The 24,083-nt window shown below is 50.7% G+C and overlaps 1 protein-coding gene across 7 annotated transcripts in view; it reads right to left on the bottom strand.

Annotated features, from left to right (window-relative positions):
- Nucleotides 1–24,083, bottom strand: part of Nmo (serine/threonine-protein kinase nemo) — a 137,040-nt gene that overhangs the window by 98,660 nt on the left and 14,297 nt on the right. The window contains exon 1 of one of the 7 annotated variants that reach the window (XM_076817992.1): nt 16,574–16,708. The exons of the other annotated variants lie outside the window; for them this stretch is intronic. Within the exon in view, the coding sequence (XP_076674107.1) occupies nt 16,574–16,677 (104 nt within the window). The 5' untranslated portion in view covers nt 16,678–16,708. Of the gene's footprint in view, nt 1–16,573; nt 16,709–24,083 lie in introns of those variants that run through there. 7 annotated transcript variants of the gene reach the window in all.

The following is a 24,083-nucleotide window of genomic DNA, read 5'->3' as shown; positions in this document are numbered from 1 at the left end:
ACTATTTATTTCACGGGACAAGCCTAGTAAAAACAAATAAAAAAAAGTACACAACAGTGTACTTATTATAACCGTGTACAGACCAGAGATACTTAAACCAAAACAAAAAACATTCCGCCAAAGATATACAGAAAGACGAGATAACCGACTGTCTAAAAGCTTCGATCCAGGAGCCAAAGTGGTTAATCCGATCGGCTACCTCATTGCGTAAGAAAAGATAATTTTCCCCGTAACAGCCAGCCCAGTGATATATCATTGCAGAAAGGGCTTATCCCAGCCTCGAAATGTTTCTCGATACTATTTCCAATTTTGCCCATCGCAATGATACATGGTCACAAGCGATCCACAGGCTACACGAGCGATTTCCTTTGGAAAAGCGAGGCACTCGATCGACAATGAACGTGTGCAACGGATGCCATCATCTGGGGCCCCGAATCGGAGGCATGGCGCGCACCAGCTGGCCCTCGTCGGTTCTGTTTTCACCAGCTGTTCATCCTCGTTGGACGGCACAAAGGGGCCCCGGGTACGCGATCGTTTCGAAAGGAAGAAGTTTCCGTGGCTGGTCGAACGTGGGAGGGCCTCGAGGACGACAAAAGGCCAGGTTGCTACCTGTGCACGGATGCCAGGTGCTCCTCGCCTCCTCCTCCTCCGCCCCCCTTTTTCTCCTCTTACCGGGACCAGTTTCGTGGTAACGTTCAGGTAAAACGCCAGACAGACGTCCCACGTGTAACCTGCGCCTCCGGTGCCGGCACCTCCGCCCGACTATCCCCGATATCCTCGGGGTCTGCTGGAAATTCGAGCCCGCCTGATTCCATTTTTCCCTGGATCCCGTGTAATCCGAACGGTTTTTTGCCGGCGATCCTGGCGACCTCCGCGTTTTCGTCGAGGGAACCTTCGAGGTAAGTGCTTGGAACGGATAGCCGCGACCTCGCCTGCGCCGCGGCCACGGTGGAAAATCGTGGGCAGACGATCTCGCCTCGCGGGATCAAGTTATGATCGCGAGGAGGAAGAAACGAGCGAGCTAGGTCCACGGTGGCCCCGTTTCAGGTGGTCTCGCGACGTGACGGGGCAATTCCAGTTTCCGTTTCTGGCCTCGAACGTTGTCGACTGGCCTGATACGTCGCGAACCAGCGGGCTGCAGTGAATCCACAAAGACCACGGTGAACAGAGTTCAGGCTGGATTCGAAATTCAGTCGACCCTGCTTCCCATTCGCCGCAGCATCGCGTTGCATATGAAGCATTAAACGTGCACGGGGATCGTTAACAGGGAAACGGTACCTCGCTGCTCTTGCGAATAAAGAAACTCGCCTCGAACAGCGAAGAATACCTGGGGAACATAGTTTCCGAAGCCACGTTTCACTTTGTCCATACCGCGGAACAGAATTCCATCTGCGCTCGCCTAAATCATCCCCTCCACGCGATGACCCCTAAATTTAATCTAAACTCTGGTCCCGCCACGTCGAGAAGTAACCGTTTTCACGCGTCATTCGCGGACCATCAAAGTTAGCCGTTAACATTCCAAAGTTAATTAAACCAAACGGAGACACTGGGGCCCACCTGTTCCGCAATAGCGTGCAGCATGGCCGCGCGATAATGGCGGCCGGAGCGCGGGAAAAGGCAGCGAAAGGGGACGTCCGCTGGATAGATTGGATAAATTTGCAAAGGTGCAGGCTTATCGGGGAGGAACGCGTACGACCAAGCGGGTCGCTCGAGATCCCGAGAGGATAACGAGTGGAAAGGCGCGCTAATTCGACGCCGAAGGCTCCTGGCTGGTAGCGCGATTGACAATTAACGGATTTGCCGGCGTGCTATAACGTCAGCTTGCGTAAACGTGCCAAGGTTGGGCATTTCTGCGCTCGCTGGTCGAGAGAACGTCCATCAGACGCTGCAACTTTGGAACTGTTGCCGATGCAGTGTACTCTACAGTGTACTAGACTTCGCGACAACAGTACCACCTTTCAACCTTCACCCCAGCAGCCAAATATGGAAGATGAAGCGTCATCCTTGAAGCGAGGAACTCGAACCAGGAATAAAGACGAAGATACGACTGAGTTTCCTCAAGAATAAATTTGGCATGGGGTACCCAAACAATCGAAATAAGATTCCAAACAGTTTGAAGGTTCCTCTGAAGTGTCCCCTAAACACGTTGCTCTAGGGATTCCCAAAAGTCGATTGTCAAGCCTACAGGGTCCTGGTAAGTGTCGGGAAGGGAGGAGGACCTGGCTTTCGTCAGTCACCAGCCTTAACAGCACTTTCTCTGGCAATAAAACAAGAGCCCCAAGACCTGGACCCTTGACATCCCCTCGGTAAAACGTTACGTTGTGAATGTTCAGATTTCCCAACTCCATGGCCCGCTCGAGTCAGCTGTAACGTGCGTTTCGCGGGCAGGCACAGTTGCGTCGACATTCGGGGCCTTCTGCCACGGTTCATTAACACCGTGACGAAATCAGAGGGACAGGCTCCTCCTCCTCGAGAAGTGCCCCCTAACGAATGAATTGCAGCGCCATGGGGGACTGCGATGACAAGTTTCTTCTGGCACTCGAGTTGGTCAAATTTCGAGGCAGGCTTGCCTCGAAACGGCGGGAGGATATCTTGATCAGAAGGATTTCATCGCGTGCTCCTCTTCCGTCCTTGCATTCGCTCTCCGTCGTTTCAAACAGCGAGCTTCTCTTCGCCGAAGAACAAGCGACTTATTATCCCCGCGTAAGAAGCAATTGTTCTCGAGCAATAAGAGAACTGGTGTATGGTTGCGGCACCCGGCTCATTGTTGGCGCGTTCTAAAACGCTGGGAGACGGTGTTACGACCGAGCAGCAAAGTCCTCTTAAACCTGTCGCCAGTGAAACGAAGCGCGACTCTTCGCCGCTTATCAGACGCGAATTCGCTGGCCAGCCACGTCCTTTGATAACTTCAATGCTGTGTTTCAATGGGGAACAACCAAGGAACAGGTGCCGCTGCGCCATTCAGCTTGCGAGGGGAGTTTACCGAGCTCCTTAGAAGCGAGACTGGACCGGGTCGAGCGTAAATGGACAATTCGTTAGTGTTTTTAATCACGGCCAGCAGGGAGACTGGGAGGTAACTTCATAAAATTCTAATTACACCAGAAACCGAAAGCTCTAAACCTAGCAATAGCTAGGATACTAGAGTGAAGGACTATTTCCTTAGGATTCTCGACGAGTTCCAACACTTCGAATCCTCCAAATCGTCTGCCAACCTCATCCCCCCACCCCAATCAACAGACCTGGGAGCCTCGAGATATCAGAAATCTCTGATTTTCTGCCCAGCATAATTGCAAGGAAAACAGTTATCGATGGGAAGCACGGAAAAGAAGTCCGGCCCTCGAGATTTTTCGTCAAACTATGCAAGGGAGCCTAATGAGACTCGATCGTAAGGGCCAGGGGCGAGGTAGCGATCGGGGGCGCAGGTGTGCCGATTCGAGCGGACTCGAGTGCCAATTAGAGAGCACCGGGATTATTATTTACCGGCATTCGCACCCTTTTCGCCCTCCCCTCTCCCGTTTGTCGGGCCTTTCTGCCCATTTCTACCGGCGGGCTTCATTAGAAATTACATCGAGTCGCGAGCAAGTGCTCTCGCTTATTAAGAGGGCCTCCTATTAGTCGTTCGTCCGAGTCCCTGTCGTGGAAAGGGGGCGAGGGAGAGGGGAATATACGAAAGGGAAAACATAGCCCACCGGCGTCCCTCTTTTCGTCCCTTTTTTCCGTTTCCACGCTCGCCGAGACCAGCGAGGCTGTACAGTCTCCGGCTTTGATCCTCGGTGACGCTTCATCGACGTATCAGAAATCGTTTTACGAAGTAGGAGTAATTACACCCCGGTGAGAAGCGATCGGATCTTCTCCGGGTGGAAAATAGTGTCTCCTGTGAGTCAGGCGGTTCATCAATGAGAATTGAATCCGCCGGATGAATGGAGGAAGAATGGAAACTGACGATGATGTCGATCCTTTAATTCTCTGAGCAAATGTCGGGTAACGCGATGGAAGTTTCCGTTGGAGGGTAGTCTGACAAGTAAACATTCACTTAGGTATAGTGAATGGAGTTTCCCGATTTGGAATATATTTTTTAAAAGTACTTACAATAACTAAGAAATCCTGAAAATTATATCTGCATGCACCTATTTTTCTCATGTTATTGAGGCGTTTTGCCGTTTTTCGCGTACGCCCCAATAGCATGAGTAAAATAGGTCCATTGCAGATATAATTTTCAGGATTTCTTAGTTACTATGAGTACTTTAAAAAAATATATTCTAAATCGGGAAAATCCATTCTCTATAACTGAATGTTTACTTGTGAGATATTTCGAGGATTCCTTCGATTCCCTGGGTGTTCAAATAAAAACTGGTACAAGTCTCGTGTACAGGGTGCCTTAAACCAATCCAAGACGCGATACATAATGAAAATCAAGTTTCCAAAGCAATCTCTACTATCAGACGCACGACCACTCGATCATTTCCAAGCACAAAACAGATTTCCCCTGCCAAGAGGAAACAACTGTTCGGAATCGATCAGTCTACCCCTAATCTACCGAAAGTATCGCTCCCGAGGCAACGATTAATCGGGCCAGACTCTTGATTACCCAGATTAGCCCTTTCACCGAGAAGCTCCGTAATTTTTCAAGTGACCCGAGTCACAGTGCACGCCGGTCCCTGAATAATTTGCGCGGTGCGCCGCTAAAAACAAACTGGATCCGCGTAGCCTGCAGCCCTGCGCCAAGGACCGCCCGTTTCAACCTCCCCCGAAACGAGGGAATTCCTCTTGAGCGGGCGCGGGATGAATGTTGCAGGTCCCTTCCATAATGCACCGCGCCCCAACGCTGGCTGCGAGGCTGGCGCGATTCTCCAGAGCGATCTGCCCGCCGCGAGCTCGAGCTCCTCCACGCGCCATCCTCCCTGTCACGTATGCAGGGGAGAGCAGAGATTTCAACGTGGAAATCGAGTCGTCTGTCTCGCGCCAGTCACCCACACCGCGCTACCACGGAATTATATCGGCTGGCTGGCGGATACTTTCTGATGAAGCCGAATCGCGAACCAGCCTCGCGAATCCAACGCTTTGTTCTCTCGCGGTTCAGGGGGACGTTCGTTGGTTTTTGCCGGGGTGTTTTGGAGATTAATTGGAAGCGGGGATGCTTGGGGGAACTTGGGTCTCTTTGAAGAAGCTTGAGCGAAACAGGGGCTCGTCCTAGAGCAACCGAAGAACGCTGAGCGTTTACAAGTTGACCAACACAGTGTGGCCAGTAGTTTCTTTTTCAAAGATCTGGAATTAAAGCGCCTTGGATGTAACAGCCTCGATCAGATCTTTCATAGAGTACAGCCGAAAGCACAGTTGCCCTCCCGACGGGGTTGCACGCCTCTGAATCGAGGCTACCCCCCTATCCCAGTCGCCATAATTCAGCTCCTAAGAGAGAGAGCCAGCCAGCTTCTCTCCTTTATTCTCGCATGTAAATACGTGAGTCTGTGTAAACGCGAGCGTGTGCACGCGCAGACAGAAGCGGTGGCCTGTGTATACAAAGAGTTGCTCGACGGCGAGAGATCGGATATTCGACGGTGCAGCCTGGCCCATGCGAGGCTTTTGTGCCCGCCGGATTCGAGGGGGTAATTTCGAGAGGCACCCAACGACGAAAAACCAGCCCTGCCTCTGCGGAGGCCGACATAAGGCTCGAGAATCGCGGCGCATACGCTTCACCCTGCTTCCTCTTTTTCCCTCCGCGGGGGCACAACGCGGCTTGAATCCTCCCGACGTTAACGGCTCGCGCTCTCGCCCTGAATAGAAATTATACACGAACCGTTCAATGGAAACTCGTGCCTCGCGGAATGAATCATTTCCACCCACTTTGTCGAATAATCGTTTTCAGGAAAAACAAGCAAAGAGATTTGGCAATGACGAACTTCGATTCAGAACAGCTGAATAAAGAATCCGCCCAACAGACGCCCATGGATGCCAGGCTCTTTCATTGGGGCTTTTATTGAGAGGGGGTAAGAATCTATTCGAGATTCGACCAAATCGCCCCTCGTGGGAATTTATTCAGTCATTTTAATAAAATATTTCGGGTCAGCCGGGGCTCAGAGATAAGCCGACGCTTTGAATACTATATTCTGTTGCGGGCTGAACTTTTCGACCCCATACGTCGAGGATTTCGAGTCCTCGACGATCTGCGCCGATGGATCTTGATGGCGGAGGCGATAAAGGGTGGAATAATCGGCGGACACGCGATTCAATCTAAATACCTGATCAACCTCTTCCTAAGGGGCACTCGAACAGTATAATATAATTCAGCCTCGCGCACTAAAGTGCAATCTAAACCCTACCGTCCTTAATATCTGAGAATCGTCTCCGTGATACGTAAGGAACGACCAGAAATCGAGCAACAGTCGATTACCACGGCCCCAAGAGATTGGCCACTTCCGTAGGAGGCAGCGTCACTAAGGAAACGAGTCTGTGGAACAACGAACGAGAATGGTCGCGTTTCGCGAGCCACGACAGGATGCAAATAATAATAAGACGAGAGATAAGGGGCCCTGAAAGAACTGGCCGATCCTGAAACCACGAGAACCAGGTCAACAGCCGGAAGTACGACCGCGACGAGCGTCTTCTCGAAGAAAGCGCGCCTCCGTCTCTCTCCCGGCGTTCATTGCGCGAGGCGTGCTGCTCTTCTTCCTGTTCCCTGCGCTCGCTCGTTCCTACTTTTGTCCCGATGCACGCGCTCTCTTACCTGCCCCTCCGGAGCAGCCTCGCGGACCCGGTTTTTACGGGGCGGCATTAGAGTCCGCGGGTAAAAACGGAACAGAATGGGGCAGACAGATTTCCAGCTGGTGGAAGCCTCTTTCAGGCTCCTCGGTCACGTTATCGCGGATTCGTGGCCTTTTTGCTCCATCCTGCCTCCGAGGAACAGTGGCCTCTTGGTGCTGGCGGGATTGATTTTGCGCCGTTGCAGTTTCTTCTGTCGCGTACTCGAGCTTTCGTCGTGACGAGTTTGATGGCAGATCGATAACGAGGGGAATTGACTCGTAGGAGGGACTATTTAGTGTAATATTGCGATGTAAAAGTCTTCTTCTCGTTGAAATTCCAAAGAGGTTACTAGCTCTATATAGTTTCAAGTTCAGTAAGAATGTAGGTACTAATTACGATCTCTTGGGAGGTAGAGGAGGGTGTAGCTTCCGAATGAACTCTGCCAGAGGTGCAGGTGACTCAAAGAGCAAAAGGAGAATTCTAAACCATCTGAATGAAGGACGAAAATCATTGGAAATCCATTTCTCGGTTGCTTCCCTCATCCCAGATTCCCCTGTCTCGCCCAGAGGCGTGCTAGCGATGGTCGATGGAGAATTAATTCGACCAGGCCGGTTTGTTTGGCATAAACTCTGCCACGGCATGAGGAACTCTTGCGCGGAAACGCCTCGAAACCGCCACTTAGTTACACGTAGCGACCGTCAATCGTATCGATTCCGATAACGTATCCTTAGCGCGAATTAGTGTAAAACCTGTTCCCCCATGCAACGTGCGTTTATGCAAATCCAGTGGAAGCAGACACTAATAACAGCGACACATCCGATCCCCCCAACTGGACACACGCGATCACCGCTGATCGCCGTGGGCAAAATCGAACGCGAAATTTGTTGGTTCACGGTGCATGTGCCAGCGATTACTGTTACTTCTCAAAGTAGATTGATTTACTTTGCCGGAATGAATCACGAGTTGACACGGATGGTATTATCATTACTGGAAGTGGCGTTGGGATCAGAGGGATTTATTCGAGAGAAAAAAATACGAAAGCGCAGGATATGCTTTATTAAGCTGTTAGCCAGAAATCGACGTATAATTCCTTGGTGGGAGGAACAAAATGAGCTTCAGGCGTTTCGAGGCCTCGAAAACTTGACGAATAACGTTCTGGGCAGTGCAGATTGAATATAAAAGTTGAGAGGAACAGAATAATGCGGACTATCAACTGAGCACGGTTAGCACTCGCAATTTCCATTAAGCCGCCGAGCAGGGAGGAAAAATCGAGAGAGGAGTATGATTTACGATAATCGCGACGGTTCGTGCGGCCCCGTTCTGGGAATGCAAAAACGATCCCTGATTGCGATCGTGATTGATAACGGCCGTGCGCCGTGGCGCACATGCTCTACAGGTGTGTCGGCGATCGTTAAGGCGCGTCTAATTGAATGTACGCTTCAATTAGGGCCTGACAGTGGTCGTGGTCAGGCACACGCCCGACTTTGGTTGACGCACCAGGGCCATCGAGATGCTGCGCTTGGAAGCTGATGAGTGTGCACCGTCAAAACACCAGCTTCGATTGGCAAACGTGGCGATGAAGAAAAATCTCTAAATACTTTAAGACCCCTTTGCAATTTCTGGATTAATTCTTTGAAAGCCTCGAGATCACAGAGAGTCGAAGTCTCAAGATGATCCTCCGTTTCTTGCGTGGAACCGTACAAAAAATATAGGGGATGATTCTCTACCAAGTCCTTTTACTCGGAAGAAATTAATTCCAATCAGAAGCTCCACCACGAATCTTTAACCTTCCCGAACTCGCGCGTTGGCCTCACAGACCGGCGAATACAAAATTCGCTCATTTTTCAGAAATCATTAATGGGCCCGGTTGATTTTTTATAATACACCCGCGGAATGTAGTTTTAAGTTGAAATTATTGGAGACTGTTTCGGAAGACTACTAAAGAAAGAAATATATATTTTCCAAATTAGTTCGTGCATTTTTTCATTGTATTATAACCCTGAATAGATATTAAACATTCATTTTATGGAACTATACAGAATGAATATCATATCTTCAACCCGTAAAACACGACCGACACGCGAGTCATTATGCAATGAAAAATCACGCGAGTTCGGGAAGGTTAACCACAGTGTATATATTGCAGGTACTAAGTTGCAAGCAGAAGATTTTCCAATGGTAAAGAATCAGTTTCCTCCACCACCCATGATCGCATCCCCCTAATCAATGTCAATCCAAGCGCAGCATCGAAACCGAAGTTCGCAGGGTGTGTACAAGGCCGGCGGACCGCAGGTGTACGGTCGTTAAAGACGGCTCTAATTGAACGTAGGTTTCAATTAAGGTTGAACGCTGCTCGGTGGTCGTCGCGAGGACCTGGAGCTTGACCAGGGCCACGGGTTTCCTCACTTCAGCGACCATAAACAGCAGCGGCCGCAACCCCGCGGCCCCCTTGGTCCACCCGCCATGGGTGCAATGCATCTCGGTTGGAGCACGTGAAACAAGCCGGCCCGCTCAGATATCGCTCTGATTTATACACGCATTACCATCCAGACCGGACTGCCGCATCGTGACCCGCGTCGTTATTACCACCTCGCGTGGATCGCGTACGGGATGGCACGGGGTGGCTGGCAAGAAACGGAGGGTGGGCCCTAGGTACTCGAATGCAGAAATATTTTGAAACATTTAAACGAGATACTAGGAGCTTCGCGAAACTTTGTAACATCGACGCTCGTAATTTTACCACCCCACATGGAACGCAAGTGGAAAGGAAGAACGATCCGGGCAGGTGGCGCCAAAGAAATTGATTTCGACTTTGGCTGGCCTAGAAAAGGGTGAGCCACCACCTCGACGACCCTTCCATCGTTACAGCAGGTTCCCTGATCCACCGCCTACCCCCTCGTCTCGCGAAATATGCGCACGACGGCCTCCCGTGTTTATTCGTGCTCACGTACATGCAAATGAACGCTTATTCCCCGCGGCTTTTATTTCGAAGGGCCACCCGCCGCCCCACCCCGATCCCCGGCGCGCTCTTTAATGCCTGAATTTTTCCTCCCTTCTTCTCCTTCTTTTTTTTTTTTAATAACCCCGCGGATTACCGCCCGAAACGATATTAAACGCTGCCGGCGGGCGAAATTAACGGTGGCGCGTGTAAATAGCGAATTAACAGCCGAGCGAAGTGCGCGGACTGAAATTAGGGGAATAGAAACGGAGAAAGTGGCGAGAGCGGCAAGGAGGGGCATGTTGAATGGGAACGTGCAACAGTGCGCGTTTTGTTCGTCCTGTGCGGTCTGTCGCGAGAAGGGTAGCTTCTCCAGGGGAAACGTCACTTTTCCAGGCTGATAAAAGATTAAACCCTTTGGCGAGGAGGCGGGACGCCGTTGCGCGGGCAGCTTCCGTTTCAAACCCATTAAACTGTGTTAATTAAGCCTCACTTTTCTCGCCAAACCGAGCGAAGCCAGTCGTCTCTGCCACTTGTAATTCAGTGGAGGTGTCGAGGTGTGACTCTGTTTTCCCTCGCAGTAGGTATCCGTGATTAGAGCAGGGGTAGCTGAGCCGAAAGAACGCGCGCAGGTGTATTTACAATGGTTTCTCTAGCCAGCCGGGGATTTCGATGGTAAGAAGTGAACCATGAACGAAGACAGATCCATTTGGAAATCCCACCTTCCGCTATGATGAATCGGAACGATAAATCAGAACGACACGCGAGGAACAGCGTCCAGGGAGATCGAGATTCAGGATCGCTAACGGTCTAACGAGCGCGGCGACGTGCATCGCGATAAATAGCTGGAACAATATTCGATACGATCGATAGGCCGCGTGCGGGAATTAACCAGCGGCCGTGCAAACAGCCAGGCAGCGGCTGAAAATTTATGCCCGTCGCAAACGAGCCAGCGACACCCCTGTACCTCGAAACCGAGAGGACTTGCTTACCCCGCTCGCGTGTCGCCGATTTTTGGACCCACGCCAGTCACATCGTTCCCCCTGACAGTGCACGCGCCTCGGTTCGATCGGCTCTCGAAATCGTCGGGCGATTGGCAACGAACGAGAAGAACAACGCTGACCACGATTGCAGCCTGATTCGCGCCGTCACCCCTGGATCTATGCACTCTGTTTGAATTATCACGTGGCATATGTGGACGAGCCAGCAGCCTTCCGTCAGCCCTGAGTCATTAAAGCGTTTCATTCATATTACGACATACAGCGCGCGATGTATCGAGGACAGTGCAACAGTGAAGGCACCAAGAGTCTACATGTCTATGGAGGATTTCCACTAAGGAATTTTGTAGCTGATGAGCTGCCTCCGAGGATCGGCGACTTAATTACCGCTCGCCCGAGTCCCAGAACAATCGACGGACGACTCGCCTCTGAAAGCGGGTTCGAGACACCGGGAGGGTCGCGTAATATCATCGATATTAGGTTGCGTCGGTGCTGCATGATCTTCCCAGGGAAGCTAGTAACGCTATATGCACACGCGCACGCTACTGGCGAGACCTTTAATTACCAATTAGGCGCATTATGCACCTGCGATTATCGGGCGGCTGGATCCGAGGCTCTCGGTGTGCTGGTCGGAAGGGAATTGTCTTGTGACGCGGTAACAAACATTGAATAGAGCCGTTGAGTAGCAACGTTAACCCTTTGATTGGTCAATAATCGATCGGCACCCATCGGCGACCGATAAATTTCGTGGTTAGCGGCCACGCCGAACTCTGCCCCTTCTATTCCCGCGTCTCGTCTAGAGCGCGCGCGAAACGAGTCGTTGAGACAGCAATTATTCCAATCGAACCACACCCCTGTCCGTGAAACATCCAGCAATTACGATCAATTACATCCATCGCTGAATTAACAGGCCTTTGGTCCGGTCCACCTTTAATTTCGCTTTATCCGCGTCGTTCCGTCGCGAGAGCACGCTCTAATGAGCTGTCGATCCCTAATGATCGACGCGTGTCTACGTTGCGTTAAACGGCAGAGTGCCATGGCCATTTTTCGCCGGCCGCGCCGCCCCGTTTAATTGCGGACTTTTCATGGAATCGTGGTCGCGGGCGAGACGAACCTCCGCTGGGGCTGATGATAATAGGTGGGGCGGGGATAGGGTGGGAAAATTTCGCAGGCAACGCGGGGGCCTGTGAATGCGCTCATCGACGAAACGCAAATCGAATTCCGAGTTCAGAGCCCGCGGCCACGCGGATCCCCGCTTCCGTCGTCAGACGCGGCGAGGATCCAGGCCCGGGAGCCCCGTCCCTCGACGTCGACGTCGGCGACGGGAGCGGCGGCTCGTTACACTCGTCGTCGACGTCGACGTCGCCGCCCCCGGCGTCGCGACGCTCATCTATTCGAGGGGACCCGCCCCTTCCGCGGACGTTCCAGTGACGTCACTGGAGCCGCGGCACCCCGACGCGAATTACTCGCCTCGTGCACGCGCGCTCTGCGGTCTATGCACCTTTGGCGAATGTAATTGTAACGACTAATGTAGCGTGTAATGGAGACCGGGCATATAACAATTGAGAGATCGAATTTCGGTAACGTTGCCGCATTTCGGGGATAAAGCGTGTAACGGGGCAGCTGTGGGTGTTAGGCTGGGTCCACAGTTCTCTTAGAATCTGTTGACTAGTCGCTGCTGATTATTGGGCACGTGTACGGGAGACCGAGGATGGTTGTCACACGAGTAGGTTGTCATACCCGCTTTGACAAAGAAACTATAAACAATAGGAATGTGCTAATAATACATGGCGACGCGTAAACATATCGCGAAGACACGACGGGTCATTGTTTGTTTTCATACGCCTAAAGTAAATTACGCTGTATTCGCTATGAAGTAAGTATATGTAGGTTATTTCTTATAAGGAGAGTATCCTAGGCGTCCGCCTCCGATTGCTTTGAATTTTGGATATGTTTTAGAGGACCCAGAAAACTAAGATATACGTATTTTTTTTATAGCGGCCCGTTTTCGTATTTAGGGGGTGAAACCACTCCTCAAGGAGCGCCCGCCAAAGCAATCGGAGACGAACATCTGAAAATCTTGTGAATTTGAGGGGTGGTTTCACCCCCTAAACATGTAAACGCGCCAAAATAAAAAGACACGTTTTCTTACTTTTCCGTCCTGCAAAACACATCCAAAAACCAAAGCAATCGGAGGCGGACACCTGGGATACGCTCCTTGTTAGTATTGACTACAGTATTGTTGCATTATTCTAGTAGTTTAGAGTTTTTTCTAACTTACTGTAATGACTTTTTTGCATTTTTTAAACATTTTAATACATAGAGAGGTGGGATTGTTTAACAGGCTGGGTCAAGTTGTCACAGAACATTTGCAAAGAAGAACAAAGCAAAACGAGTCATTTTATCCAATAAAAGAAAAAATAAAGAGAAAACTAGCAACAATTAATACAGATGAAAAAGAAAATGAAGAACACTTTTGCGTTGTGCGCTTGTATCTGTATTCAGAAAGCAAATCCAGAGAAATTGTGGATCAGTGATAAAATTCTAAACTGTTTGTTAATAATGTTTCTAAGTTTAATTTTGCGTTCGAGACTACAGCATTTACAATTACAATAAAAAAAATGATATTACTTTCTTAATTGAGTTGGCTCTTTATTAATAAACTTGGCTATCTAGATTTGTGACAACCAACCCATCCTCGAGGTAAATTGTCACAAAACAGTTCCTGCAAACAATGTGAACTAGCTCCTAATCTGATTGACAAAATCCGCAGGAGCAATTTTTTTTATAAAATGAATGAACTTCTCTGCAGCTATAACCCGTAAAAAAAATCAAAATAAGAAAATGAGACAACCACACCCGGTCTGTCTTCCTACGTACTACCATGAAAGGGCTACAGGAAGTAGAATGTGGTAGGAATCCCAGGCTCTGCTTTATACAAAGTGTATTAGACCTACCTCGTCCTACCTCGTCCTACCTCTACCTATATTCTGCGTCAAGTGGGTTGAGGCTAGTCTCTGTTAGGAAATTATGTGCAGGCTAAATTACGCTGTATTGGGCACCTCGGGATCTTGCAAAGTTAAGCCAGGGATATCTCATCGCCAACTCAGAGCCAAAGTGAAATTTCTCGATAAAACCCCGACCATCCCAAGACAAAGGACTCAATGTCCCTCAAACTTCCTCCTATCCCCAATGCAACTTCTCCATCGCCTACCGAATGCTCAAAGCCAAAACCGAAGCCTACCACCGTTCCGCAGAGGCGATCCCCGCGCCACAATGGTGGACACCATAAATTCCAGCAGCCTGGGTATCTAGTGGACGAGCAGGTATTTCCAATTGGACCCCCAGGCCGCGCACTCCCGTCCTTTTTCGTCCCTGAAAGCGCAATCCCGACAATGCGCCTCGCACGGCCATAATGCAACCTGCGCGTGATGCATGGTCGATGGGGCTAGGACACGGGGCAGACTAATGGACAATGCTTATGGTTAATAATCCGGCCGTCGGCGAAGCGGGGCCCCAAGGTGGTTCGGTGTAACCGTTATGGGACGACGTCCCATCCAACAGTTGGCAGTGCCCGTACAGCCTGATTAAGCCTAGCGCAGCACCGAGTGGATCTCGCCCGTCGATTGGCCGAGTTCCTATCGCGATCGCCTACCAATGATAAACGCTCCGTGTCACTATTCCGATACGTCGCGGAAAAAACGGTATCAGCCGCGCGCCGTTGCGATTCTCATTAGGAGAGACAAGTATTCCCTTCCCTGCTTCTCAGCAATGCCCACTCAGTAAAGCGACCAATATACATACTAAGCTCATAACAGCGGCGCGACTGTCCCCCACAACGCGCCATTCTCATTACCATCGCGACTTGGCAGGTCCGAGACACCTGCAGCGATCGTTCAAAGTCTGGTCGACCTCCAGGAGCCTGGCCTATCGGATCGGTAGCATCGAACCAGCAGTCCGATCACACTTGACTCAGTGCCGTGACAACCAGTTTCCCACGATTCGAGAGAACGGGGAAAAACACGGGGCGCAGTGAGACAGAAGGGCGGCTGAGGAGGGATCGAAGGGAAAAGAACGATAGCTAATCGGATAGGTAGCGCGTGCAGCGGAGACTGGAAAGGCGTCGCTGGATGCTTATGCGCTGGCATCGCTCTGTGCAGCCCGGTGGACGGCCGATGAATTGCAAATTGGGGCGGGCGTTGTAACAGTATTGCGTTACACTGTTAGCCGCGTAATGCGTATTCCAGAAGCTGGATTACCGTAACAATCGGCGCATCCTCTACCGGCACGGTGCATCGGTTCATTTCACTCGTTCCCTACCATCCCTCCGCGAGGGGAGACGAGCATCTCTGCCGATTGGAATTCACCGGGCGAAACAGCTCGTCCCTCTTTTTCTCTCCATTTTTTTTTTTTGTTCACCCTTCCTCCTCTCGCCCTTCCGCTCCCTCTCCGCCCTTACCGCCGCACGTTTTCACTGGCACGTCTTCCAGTCCCTCCCCTTCAGTTCGCCCGGGCTTTTTCTCTCCCCCGCCGCAAGCCGATCGCAATCTCCGCGGTGAAAATAAAATATCGACGGCAGAGGCGCACAGTTGCACCGTATCGACCCGCAATAAATTATCGCCGATAATCGTCGCCGCGATAAACGTCATTGTTCCCGGCGGCCGCGATATTTTATCGGCTCGTTAACGGCCGCTCCTTGGCCGCTAATCACCGGCCGAAAATCGCGACAAGCCTCGGCCAGGAGGCGGCGTGAACACGCTTTGTCTCAAGGAGGCCTCCGGTGGCCGCGCGCTCTCGCCTCTCTTCGCCCGTGGTTTTCCTCTATCGATCGAGGGACCAACCCCCTCGGCGACTTTGCACGCGGCTAGAGGTGGCAGACGAGCCAGAAATTTGTAATATCCGCGGGTTGGATAGTTGAATGGTTACGCTGGCCGGGTTAATTAATGCGCCCGCGGAGACACCTTATTGGGGATGCTGATAAGCAGTCGCTGCTACCGATTAGAGTACCTCTGATCGCTGAGGATTGGCTGCCTCTGGAGTAGAGGGCATCTAGATCGTCAGGAATCTTCCAATTTCATTGAACAGTGGTGGCTAATCGCAAGTTGGAGCGCAGAGACTGACAGGCTAGGTCTCTTATACCCGCGTTTCGATTATTCCGTATATTTGCTCCGCGCGATTAAGTTCTATGAATATTCGACTAACGAGTAATCGATTCGAATTGGGGGTAGGGGCGAACTGGGTATTGCGGGCGGAGCGTACCCGCGCGTCCAACAAAGACGCCGAAATTTTAATGCAAATCAGGACGTATCTGGGCATCGGTAATTTCGCGAGCTCCCTGAACGCGGTATCATCTTCGCTGGTGGATATCGAAAGCTGGCATGCACGCCAGCGCAAATAGCGCGCAATTAACTACGCATTAACATAAACTGAATTATGGCGGTTGATAGCAGCCCGCGGATACCTTTTCGTGTAAACCGATTAGCTGCCGTTCGCGTACATCGGGTCTCTCCTTGTCCCGCGAACCGATTAGAATTCGCGTTCGATCGGGATTCGCGGATTCAAGGTGCGATGCGTGGTTGGACATTTTGCTCGTCCGTTGACGAATCGCATTGCTCTTTAGCCGCCGACGCGATGTCCCAATCTCGTCACGCACGGCAACTTTCGTCCCGCCTGATGAAACGTAGAGAAAGAGACGCGCTTCTAGCGTAAATGAAAGCCTCTATTTCTGCCACAAGCGAAACGGAGGGACAGCAGCGAGAGCCGAAAAGCGACGGATTCCCCTGGTAACCAAACGAAACAGCCACGAGAACTCGCGGTTGCGAGTGTAACAGCGACTGTAACCGAGCTAAGTACCTGCCCAGGTACTTGGTAATCAGGGCCATTGACTTCTGAAAAGTACCCGGTGCACGCGCTTCTCTCGTCACAACTTCCACGACAGCTACTCTCGCGCATCCCCCGGAGTCTCTTCTCCGAATCTTCCTCCTTCTCCCTTGATCCTCTCATCCAGACCCTTATCACTGTACTCGCTTCTACATCGTGGTCGACGATCGCCGAATGACAGTCGGAAGCTCGTCACAAGACAGGGAATATCATCGAGGAGCAGCGGGTTACAATGAAAATCGAGCGCTTCTAGAGAAAGGCATGGTCTGTCTGAATACAGGCTGATTCTACTGAATCCAACAGTTATTCTCCTAGGGAAGATACGTTTCGCGTATACTTCGGTGGTTTCGCAAGGCTGTTATATTCACAGGCAGAGCCGGATAGGCAGAAGAGAGTGGCAGTTTTGTATTTTACAGAGACGAACACGTAAAAGCGTAGCCGCGGTAGTTTGGGCGCGAGTGAATATTGCGAAAGGGATTATAATTCGCGCTGAATCGCGTACAATTGAATTGTGTCGAGGTTGAAGCATTTTTTAACCGAGAACTCAGGTCCGTGTGAACTCGCGAAAAAGTTCGGCTTCGTAGAGCAGCTGAAGCCAGCCAGCGGAGGGTATTAACGCGCGTTCAATGCCGCGCGAAATTTGGGGTTTCCCTTTGCAAACGGGTCGAAATATTGCATCACGGCGATATCCAGCGAGTCAGATTAACCGACGGTTTCACCTCTGTGAATGGAGCTTGCCGAATTATGGCCGGTGAATAGAAAAAGGAGGATAATCACGCAGGGAACCTCGAAGCGATTAGAGCGAATAAAGTGATTAGATCCAGAGATACACTTCGCTACGCTCGCGCTGCTAAATACCCAATGCCATCGAGAACTCAAAGAATTCCTGCAAATATACTAATTACCTATCCGACTCGATATCAGCTTAATCGCTTATTCGCTACCCCCCCCCCGGCGTCCCAATTCCATTGAAATACTGTAATCAGAAATAATTTAAGCCGCATTGAATGCGGATTTACATTCCACGGAGGATCGCGGACAAAGTGGCGCTCGATTCCTTTAATAAAGCTCCCTCCAGGAACGGCGCTCGCCCACCCCCCCTCGGGGCCCTTCGAGGAAATAAAATACAAGCTCGCGGACGTGAGATCCCGGTGATAGCTCGCGATGAACAGCCACGGAGGAGTAACTGACCCATAGAACCCTCGGATGTTTATAACACAGTAGGGAGACGCGCACAGGCACGAGGAAAAAGAGCTGCTCGAACGAGAGCAACGAGAGAACGGAGGAAACGGAGAGGCGGACGAGAACGGGTAAGGGAGAGAGGGAGAGAGGACGAGGGCGGTTAAGGGGGAGGGTAAAAGAGATCGGGAAGACGCGACTCGTCGAGGAAGAATAAAGAACGGCGAAGAAGGCCAGTGGCCGTCACGGTATTGCTCCCAACGCGGGTCGCTTTTCTCTCCGCGTATACACAGGGTGATCCTCCTACAGAAGCGTGGGAAAATAAATCGAAAATATAGAATCAAGTTTCCAGGAATATTATAAAAATCGCGGCTGAAAGGGGCACGATACCCTGGGCGAAACAAATCCAGAGATGCCCATTTTAATTCCCTTTCTTTGCGTTCCACAGCAATGGTATTCATCGGCTCGGCGGAGGCACGTCCGAGCGCAATCTCCGCGGAGTAACGGATCAGCTGTAGTCCGAAGGAATAAACCCTTCGTTCGAATGTTCGAGCCCTCGTCTTTTTACGGCATTAATCGCCGAGTACACTGTCCCTCGCGGAGCATTGCACTTCTGATAAAAGGACGAGCTTGGAAGCCAGTGAATCAGCAGCTCCGCTGGATCTCTGCTTAGTTCCTGGAGATGGAAACCAGTCTGCAACCGGTCGATTCGCAAGCTCTGTAATTTCGACTTATTTGTTCCGCGGGGAACCAGTCCGCAGCCCGGTCGTGGCGCGATTTTCGTCGCACCCCGTGTAGAACGGCGCCCAGAGCCAGCAGATATCGTGGATATAGTGGCTCCTCTATAGCCTGCTCGCTCCTCCGCACTCTGTTGTGCTCCCACTGTCCGCAAATAACCTCCACGATCGCGCAAGTGCGAGGCTGCAAGCAGTTCGGGGCTTTATTACGCCCCGGCGGAAAGACCAGGCCCCAGCCTGAATCTAACGAAAGCCCGTCGAAACGTAAGTCGTCCCTCGATGCTTAGGAACAAACGAACTTTCCGCCGTCCCGAATTTTCCGCGCTCCCTTTATCCTCTGGCCTGGCCTTTCGTGGCAGAAGCTATTTCGTTCCACGCGCGCGGGCCACGCGAGAGCTTCGTCGTTTCGCGTGTTTTGCCATCGATTTTGTCGGATATGTATACTCAGGAACATCTGATGATTCCGGATAGTAGTTTTATCGTGACTCAACGGCGAATAAGTCAAGGTGGAAAAAGAGAATTGTCCTTCTGACGATGAGAATCGCGATTGTTCCGTGTAGGAGCTTTGGAAGAGTCGTCTGTAAGTTACCTCGCCTTCTTATCGTCCCGGCGATAGAAGAAGATGAAGTTTCTGACGCACGCCCACGAGGACGAACTCGAATCGAGGCTTCCCTCTCGGGGCAGCGAGTTATCGCGGCGGACTCTGCCCATTTACGTTGTCCGCCGCGAGAAGTAAGCCCCAGTGTCCTATGCGATTTTAATTACTTTCGCGAACCGGCTGCACCGGACTCCGGAGATTGCTGAACACTCGCGTGCACCGGTAACTACCAACTCCTGCACGAAAGTTGCCCTCCAATCCCACGGAATAAATATTCAGCCGGGATGGCGCGGCGGTTCCCTGGATTTCCTTAGTTTCTAACTTGCAGAAAGATTAGGCCGACGCGGAGGTGTCGGCGATGATCGCGGAGCTTCGAGAATCTTTCCATCGAGATTTCGAAATCGGAAACACCCCGAATCGGTAGCACTCGAAGGCGCCTTCGAGATCTAATCATCCCCGACTCAATTCAGAAGAGTATCGACCCTCCTGTACCCTGTATTTATACTCGAGTGGAAAATACCGAGAGTAGATGTACCTCCGGGATTATCGGAGCAATCAAGAAAGAAGCATCCACTCAGCCACGCTCTCTCTGCCCCACCACGCGCGTCTCCTTTACACCTTGCAGATTTGCAGATTTATTCGCCCATAATTCTGCCGTCGATTAAGAAAAAGGACAAAAGGGCTGACCCGAGGAGGCTCTCCTTCTTTTTGCATCTCCCTCGGAAGGAGCCTCGGTGTCAGTCCGAGGGTAGGGGGAGAAAATTGCATCGACGGCGCATCTGCGCGCAGGATGCTCGCAGTTGCACCTGCGGACGAGGGAAAAGGACTAGCCATCTGGCGATTCGCTGTGCACGAGCGATGCGCGCACCTGCCAGACGAGCGAGCGAAACGCGACGTGTCGCCGACAGACTTGACACCATTGCTTTGTTCCTTTTACGGCGAGATTATGGAGTCTGCCGGAGCATTATCGCAGAAACTGGTTGCCGCAGCTTGCCCATTGAAATGCGTCAAGGTTGTCCCGGCAGGTAGGTCGCCGGGTAACAGTCAATTGAACGTCCAGCACGCGGCACTAGGAGTTAGAAGGCTACCCAACGCGAATCGCTTCGCCTTCTTTCCCCGGCCGTCGTGTCCAGCCTCCGAGCACCGATGCACACGGGGCTGGCGGGATGTCCAATTACGAGTCAAAGAGGTGACGCAAGGACGGTGAACTTTCACCCGTTGCCACAGAGATTTCTCTCAGATCTGTCCGAATGCCAAAGCTGGGCTTCTCCTATTGATTACCCGAATCTTTTAACATCTGCGACTAAGTTCCTGCCTAAGTTCCCCGAGTTTGTAATTTCTGAAAGCTTTGGAGAGGAGCGAATGAATTCGAGTGAATAGCTGACACAACTCGAACCGTTCAGTTTCCTGTTAGGCGGAGGCGCAGCTCCTAAGCCCGATCCCCGCAAAGCGACAACCTCGACGCTGCAAGGCATCCTTCACTTTCCTCGGCTCGATGGGATTTCCACTTCCTCGGACCCGGTTGGGAAAGACAGGTTCGATATCGCGGAAAGAACGATAATGGAACAACGGCGGCGAGGTAAAAGTGAATCGATTGTATTTTCACTAGACAAGGCTCGATTTTCTCGGAACCCGGACCGGTCAGGGCTCCGGCGACCAGGTAGATCCTGGGATAACGGGTGATTTAAGAAGTGGCCACAGAAAAGATGCAAATTTTCGCGACCACGGAACGGTGGCGGCTTAAAATAGAGGCTCGATCGAGAAATCGCGCTAAGGACATCGCGATACGAGTTTCTTTGGAATATCAGAAGTAATGGTCCAATTAAGGGGGTACTCTAGTGTAAGTACCCGCTTTTCAACGCCATCTTCGGGAATTTATTTAACAAAAACTATAAGTTTATACTATCTGGCGTTTCGCCTGCATATTAAGGTATGTTTGAAGTAATACCCTGAATTTTTTGATACTTTTCTATCGCACATATACAGAGATATAGGCGGTAACGCAAACTTTTTAAAAAAAAAAATCTTTTCGATGGACGTTGGTGTGGCAACTGTTCCGGTGATCCAAAATGGAAAAACTAAGATTTATTTTCTTTATAATGTTTGTGGCTATGGTTGGAATCACAGAGGCCCCCTAACAATACAAATTTGCAGAATGACAGCATTTTGTAAAAAATGTTCGATTTTTGCTGATAAATTTAGGTGTTTTCGTTCTGTGGAATTAATTTTATACAGGATAGAAACTCGCCCGAGGTTCTAACCACAGCGACAACCATAATAAAGAAAATGAACCTTAGTTTTCCTATTTTGGATGACTAAAACAGTTCCCACACGAACGCCCGTCGGAAAAGACTTTTTTCCCCAGAATCTTGCGCCACCGACTATATGTGCGATAAAAAAGTTCAAAAAAATTCTGATTATTACTTCAAACATACCTTAACATGCAGACAAACCGCCAGATACTATAAACTTATACTTTTTGTTAAATAAATTCCAGAAGATGGCGTTGAAAAACGGGCAGTTAAACTAGAGTACGCCCTTAAGATACCAGATACGGTCAGATGATTCAAGATAAAGACCGTGATCTCTCTCCTCTAATCAAACAATGAAGTCGCCATTATCCTAACAGCTTCTACACGCTACACATAAAATATTTGAACGTTGGAAAATTGAATCAATCCACAAATTATAAATTCCATCTGAAAACTCTCCTCCTCTGTACCGCGCGCGAAATAAACAACACTGTCCTGCCCAAGTGCAACATTTCTATTTAGCTTCGGCGTGAAAGTGTTGCAAGCTCCGATTCATAGGGATGGTATCGATCATGGTGGAAATGTGTTCGGACGAGAGACACGTCGAAGCACTCTCTCGCGACCCTCACCTTTCCGTGTGCTCCGAGCCGGCGCGAGGGTGGCGGAATTGTGTGCAGAGGGATGCAGTCGGTAACCCGTGCAAACACTACACACCGTCTCTAAAGCCGATTTCAGCCCCCTTCGGCCAAACCTCCAAATTCATCGTCCCTCTTTGTCCCGCCTGAATCCCGGGGATATCCTCCAGCTACCAAGTATTTCCGTCTGGGCCTGCTGTTTCGGAGGCCAGCCTCGATAATCGCCTACACAACGCGCTCAACCTTCGCCCGGCTAGCCGCGCAACGTCTTTCGCCGCGAAATATGCAACTGCAACACGCTGCGCTTTACGACAACTCGGATTTAACTGGAATTTTCCACGAACCACGTCTGGCTCCACTCGAGTTCGAGGAACCGACGGTAAACTTCCATCGATTTCGAGTGAAATTGATGTTTGCAGCTCGAGCCCCGATTTCCGCAAATTTCTAGCGATCTCGCTGAAGCCTCGCGAATCGGCAGGCTGCGCGACAGACTTCTGCAAAGCTACGGGCACAGATGGCAAAGTAAAATGAACCCGCACCGTTGCGCGTGGGGTATTTAATATTCCACATGGACGGAAGCGAATTCCGGTTCGCTGGGAAAATAGCTGGCACCTGGGTGGAAAAGATTGAGGATTAACAAAAAAAATGGTGCAATAATATGAGCGGCGCACACTTGAAGGATTATTGGAATTAGATATCGAGTGGCGCGGTTATCGATGTAAAAGATAAATATTGCCCTTTGCACTTTTCCATACCGGCAGCGGTGCACGGGCCGCGGGAATCAAGCCACCTCGTTTTACACGGAAATACAATTTCGACAAATTCCCCCCCGACACCCTCGCGCCACCCCCGACGACCCGGTGTACACAGCTCGCTGGAAAACTGAAAAACTGTCGCGCGGCCATATGAGCGCCTCTATTAAACCAACGATTTAACCGTGTTCGATGAGAAGAGGAAAGAGACGACCGTGAAATTGCATTTTTCCGATCATGAGAGATTAAAACACCGTGGCTCGACCCTGTTTGTCCCATCAGCGATCCAGATCAACGAAATGAATCTGTTAGCGACGAAAAAACAAAACCTTCCCATCCTCCTAATCCTCCGTTACTCTTTCTTTTCCCTCATCGGAAGGCCTGATTCGATTTATGATCCAATATACCACTCGGAAGCTCCGGAAAGGCTGTACAAACTCGTTACAGGATCTGCATTTTTCCCAGGACGAAAGTACCGAGGGCCGCAGCCACTTTTTCGTTTCCACGGTGGAAAAGGGAGACCGGGAAATTTCCTCGAAAATCACATTAGCGGAACGCAGCTGTTCTTAACGAGGTGCATACGTTCGAGAAACCAAGTTCCCGCCAAAACGCGACATTCCCATTTCAGAGAAGCTGACTCTGAAAACAGTACATGTATTCCCAGTGGCGGCGAACTTGCTTTAAAAAGGTTCACAGACCTCCAGCTTTCTTCGTCAAAGTACCTTCAAATCTGGCCACCATCGAACACCAAGAAACCAACAATAAAACAGTATTAAACTCCGCAAAGAACCACTTAGTTCCATAATGAAACCACACCCATACACCTTCGAGCGTAAAAGAAGACTGCTCTTAATCATTCGTCCCCGGTGCATTCTGTCTCGTTTTTAGCCAGATTGAATCCCACGCTATCAAAGGGTAATCAGACGGCGTCGGGACGCGTCTCGTTCTCGGTGCCCCGGGCCAATTATTATTTAGCAGACGCGGCCCGATAGAGGAAGAGGGAAAACGACGAGGCGACGGTGGGCTGGCAACAATTTTTCTTTGCCGCAGCTGCCAGCACGCTGCAGCGCCGAGTCAAAAGTCACGAGGGGTGCGGCGGGCCGTGCAGCACGCAGGGGGAGACCACGTCGCACCGGAAATACCCGCAAACACATGCTCCGCCGGCTTCCTGTCATGTAGGTGGTTTAACTCCGAGCCCGGGGTGACGATAAAATATCATTTCCAGGCAGCTACGGAGCCGCGACAAACTCTCCTGCTTCGATTCGTCTCGCGCCAGCAACAAGGGGAAATCCACGGCCTGCGATTAATTCTTCCTCCCCGTATCGATCTCTCATTTCGATCCAACTTTTTACCGTAGAGTTCGGCGCGTTTGAATC

This window comes from Andrena cerasifolii, chromosome 8 (assembly GCF_050908995.1).
Source record: "Andrena cerasifolii isolate SP2316 chromosome 8, iyAndCera1_principal, whole genome shotgun sequence".
In the NCBI taxonomy this organism is placed as follows: Eukaryota; Metazoa; Arthropoda; class Insecta; order Hymenoptera; family Andrenidae; genus Andrena; species Andrena cerasifolii.
This window is presented reverse-complemented; position numbering and strand designations above follow the sequence as displayed.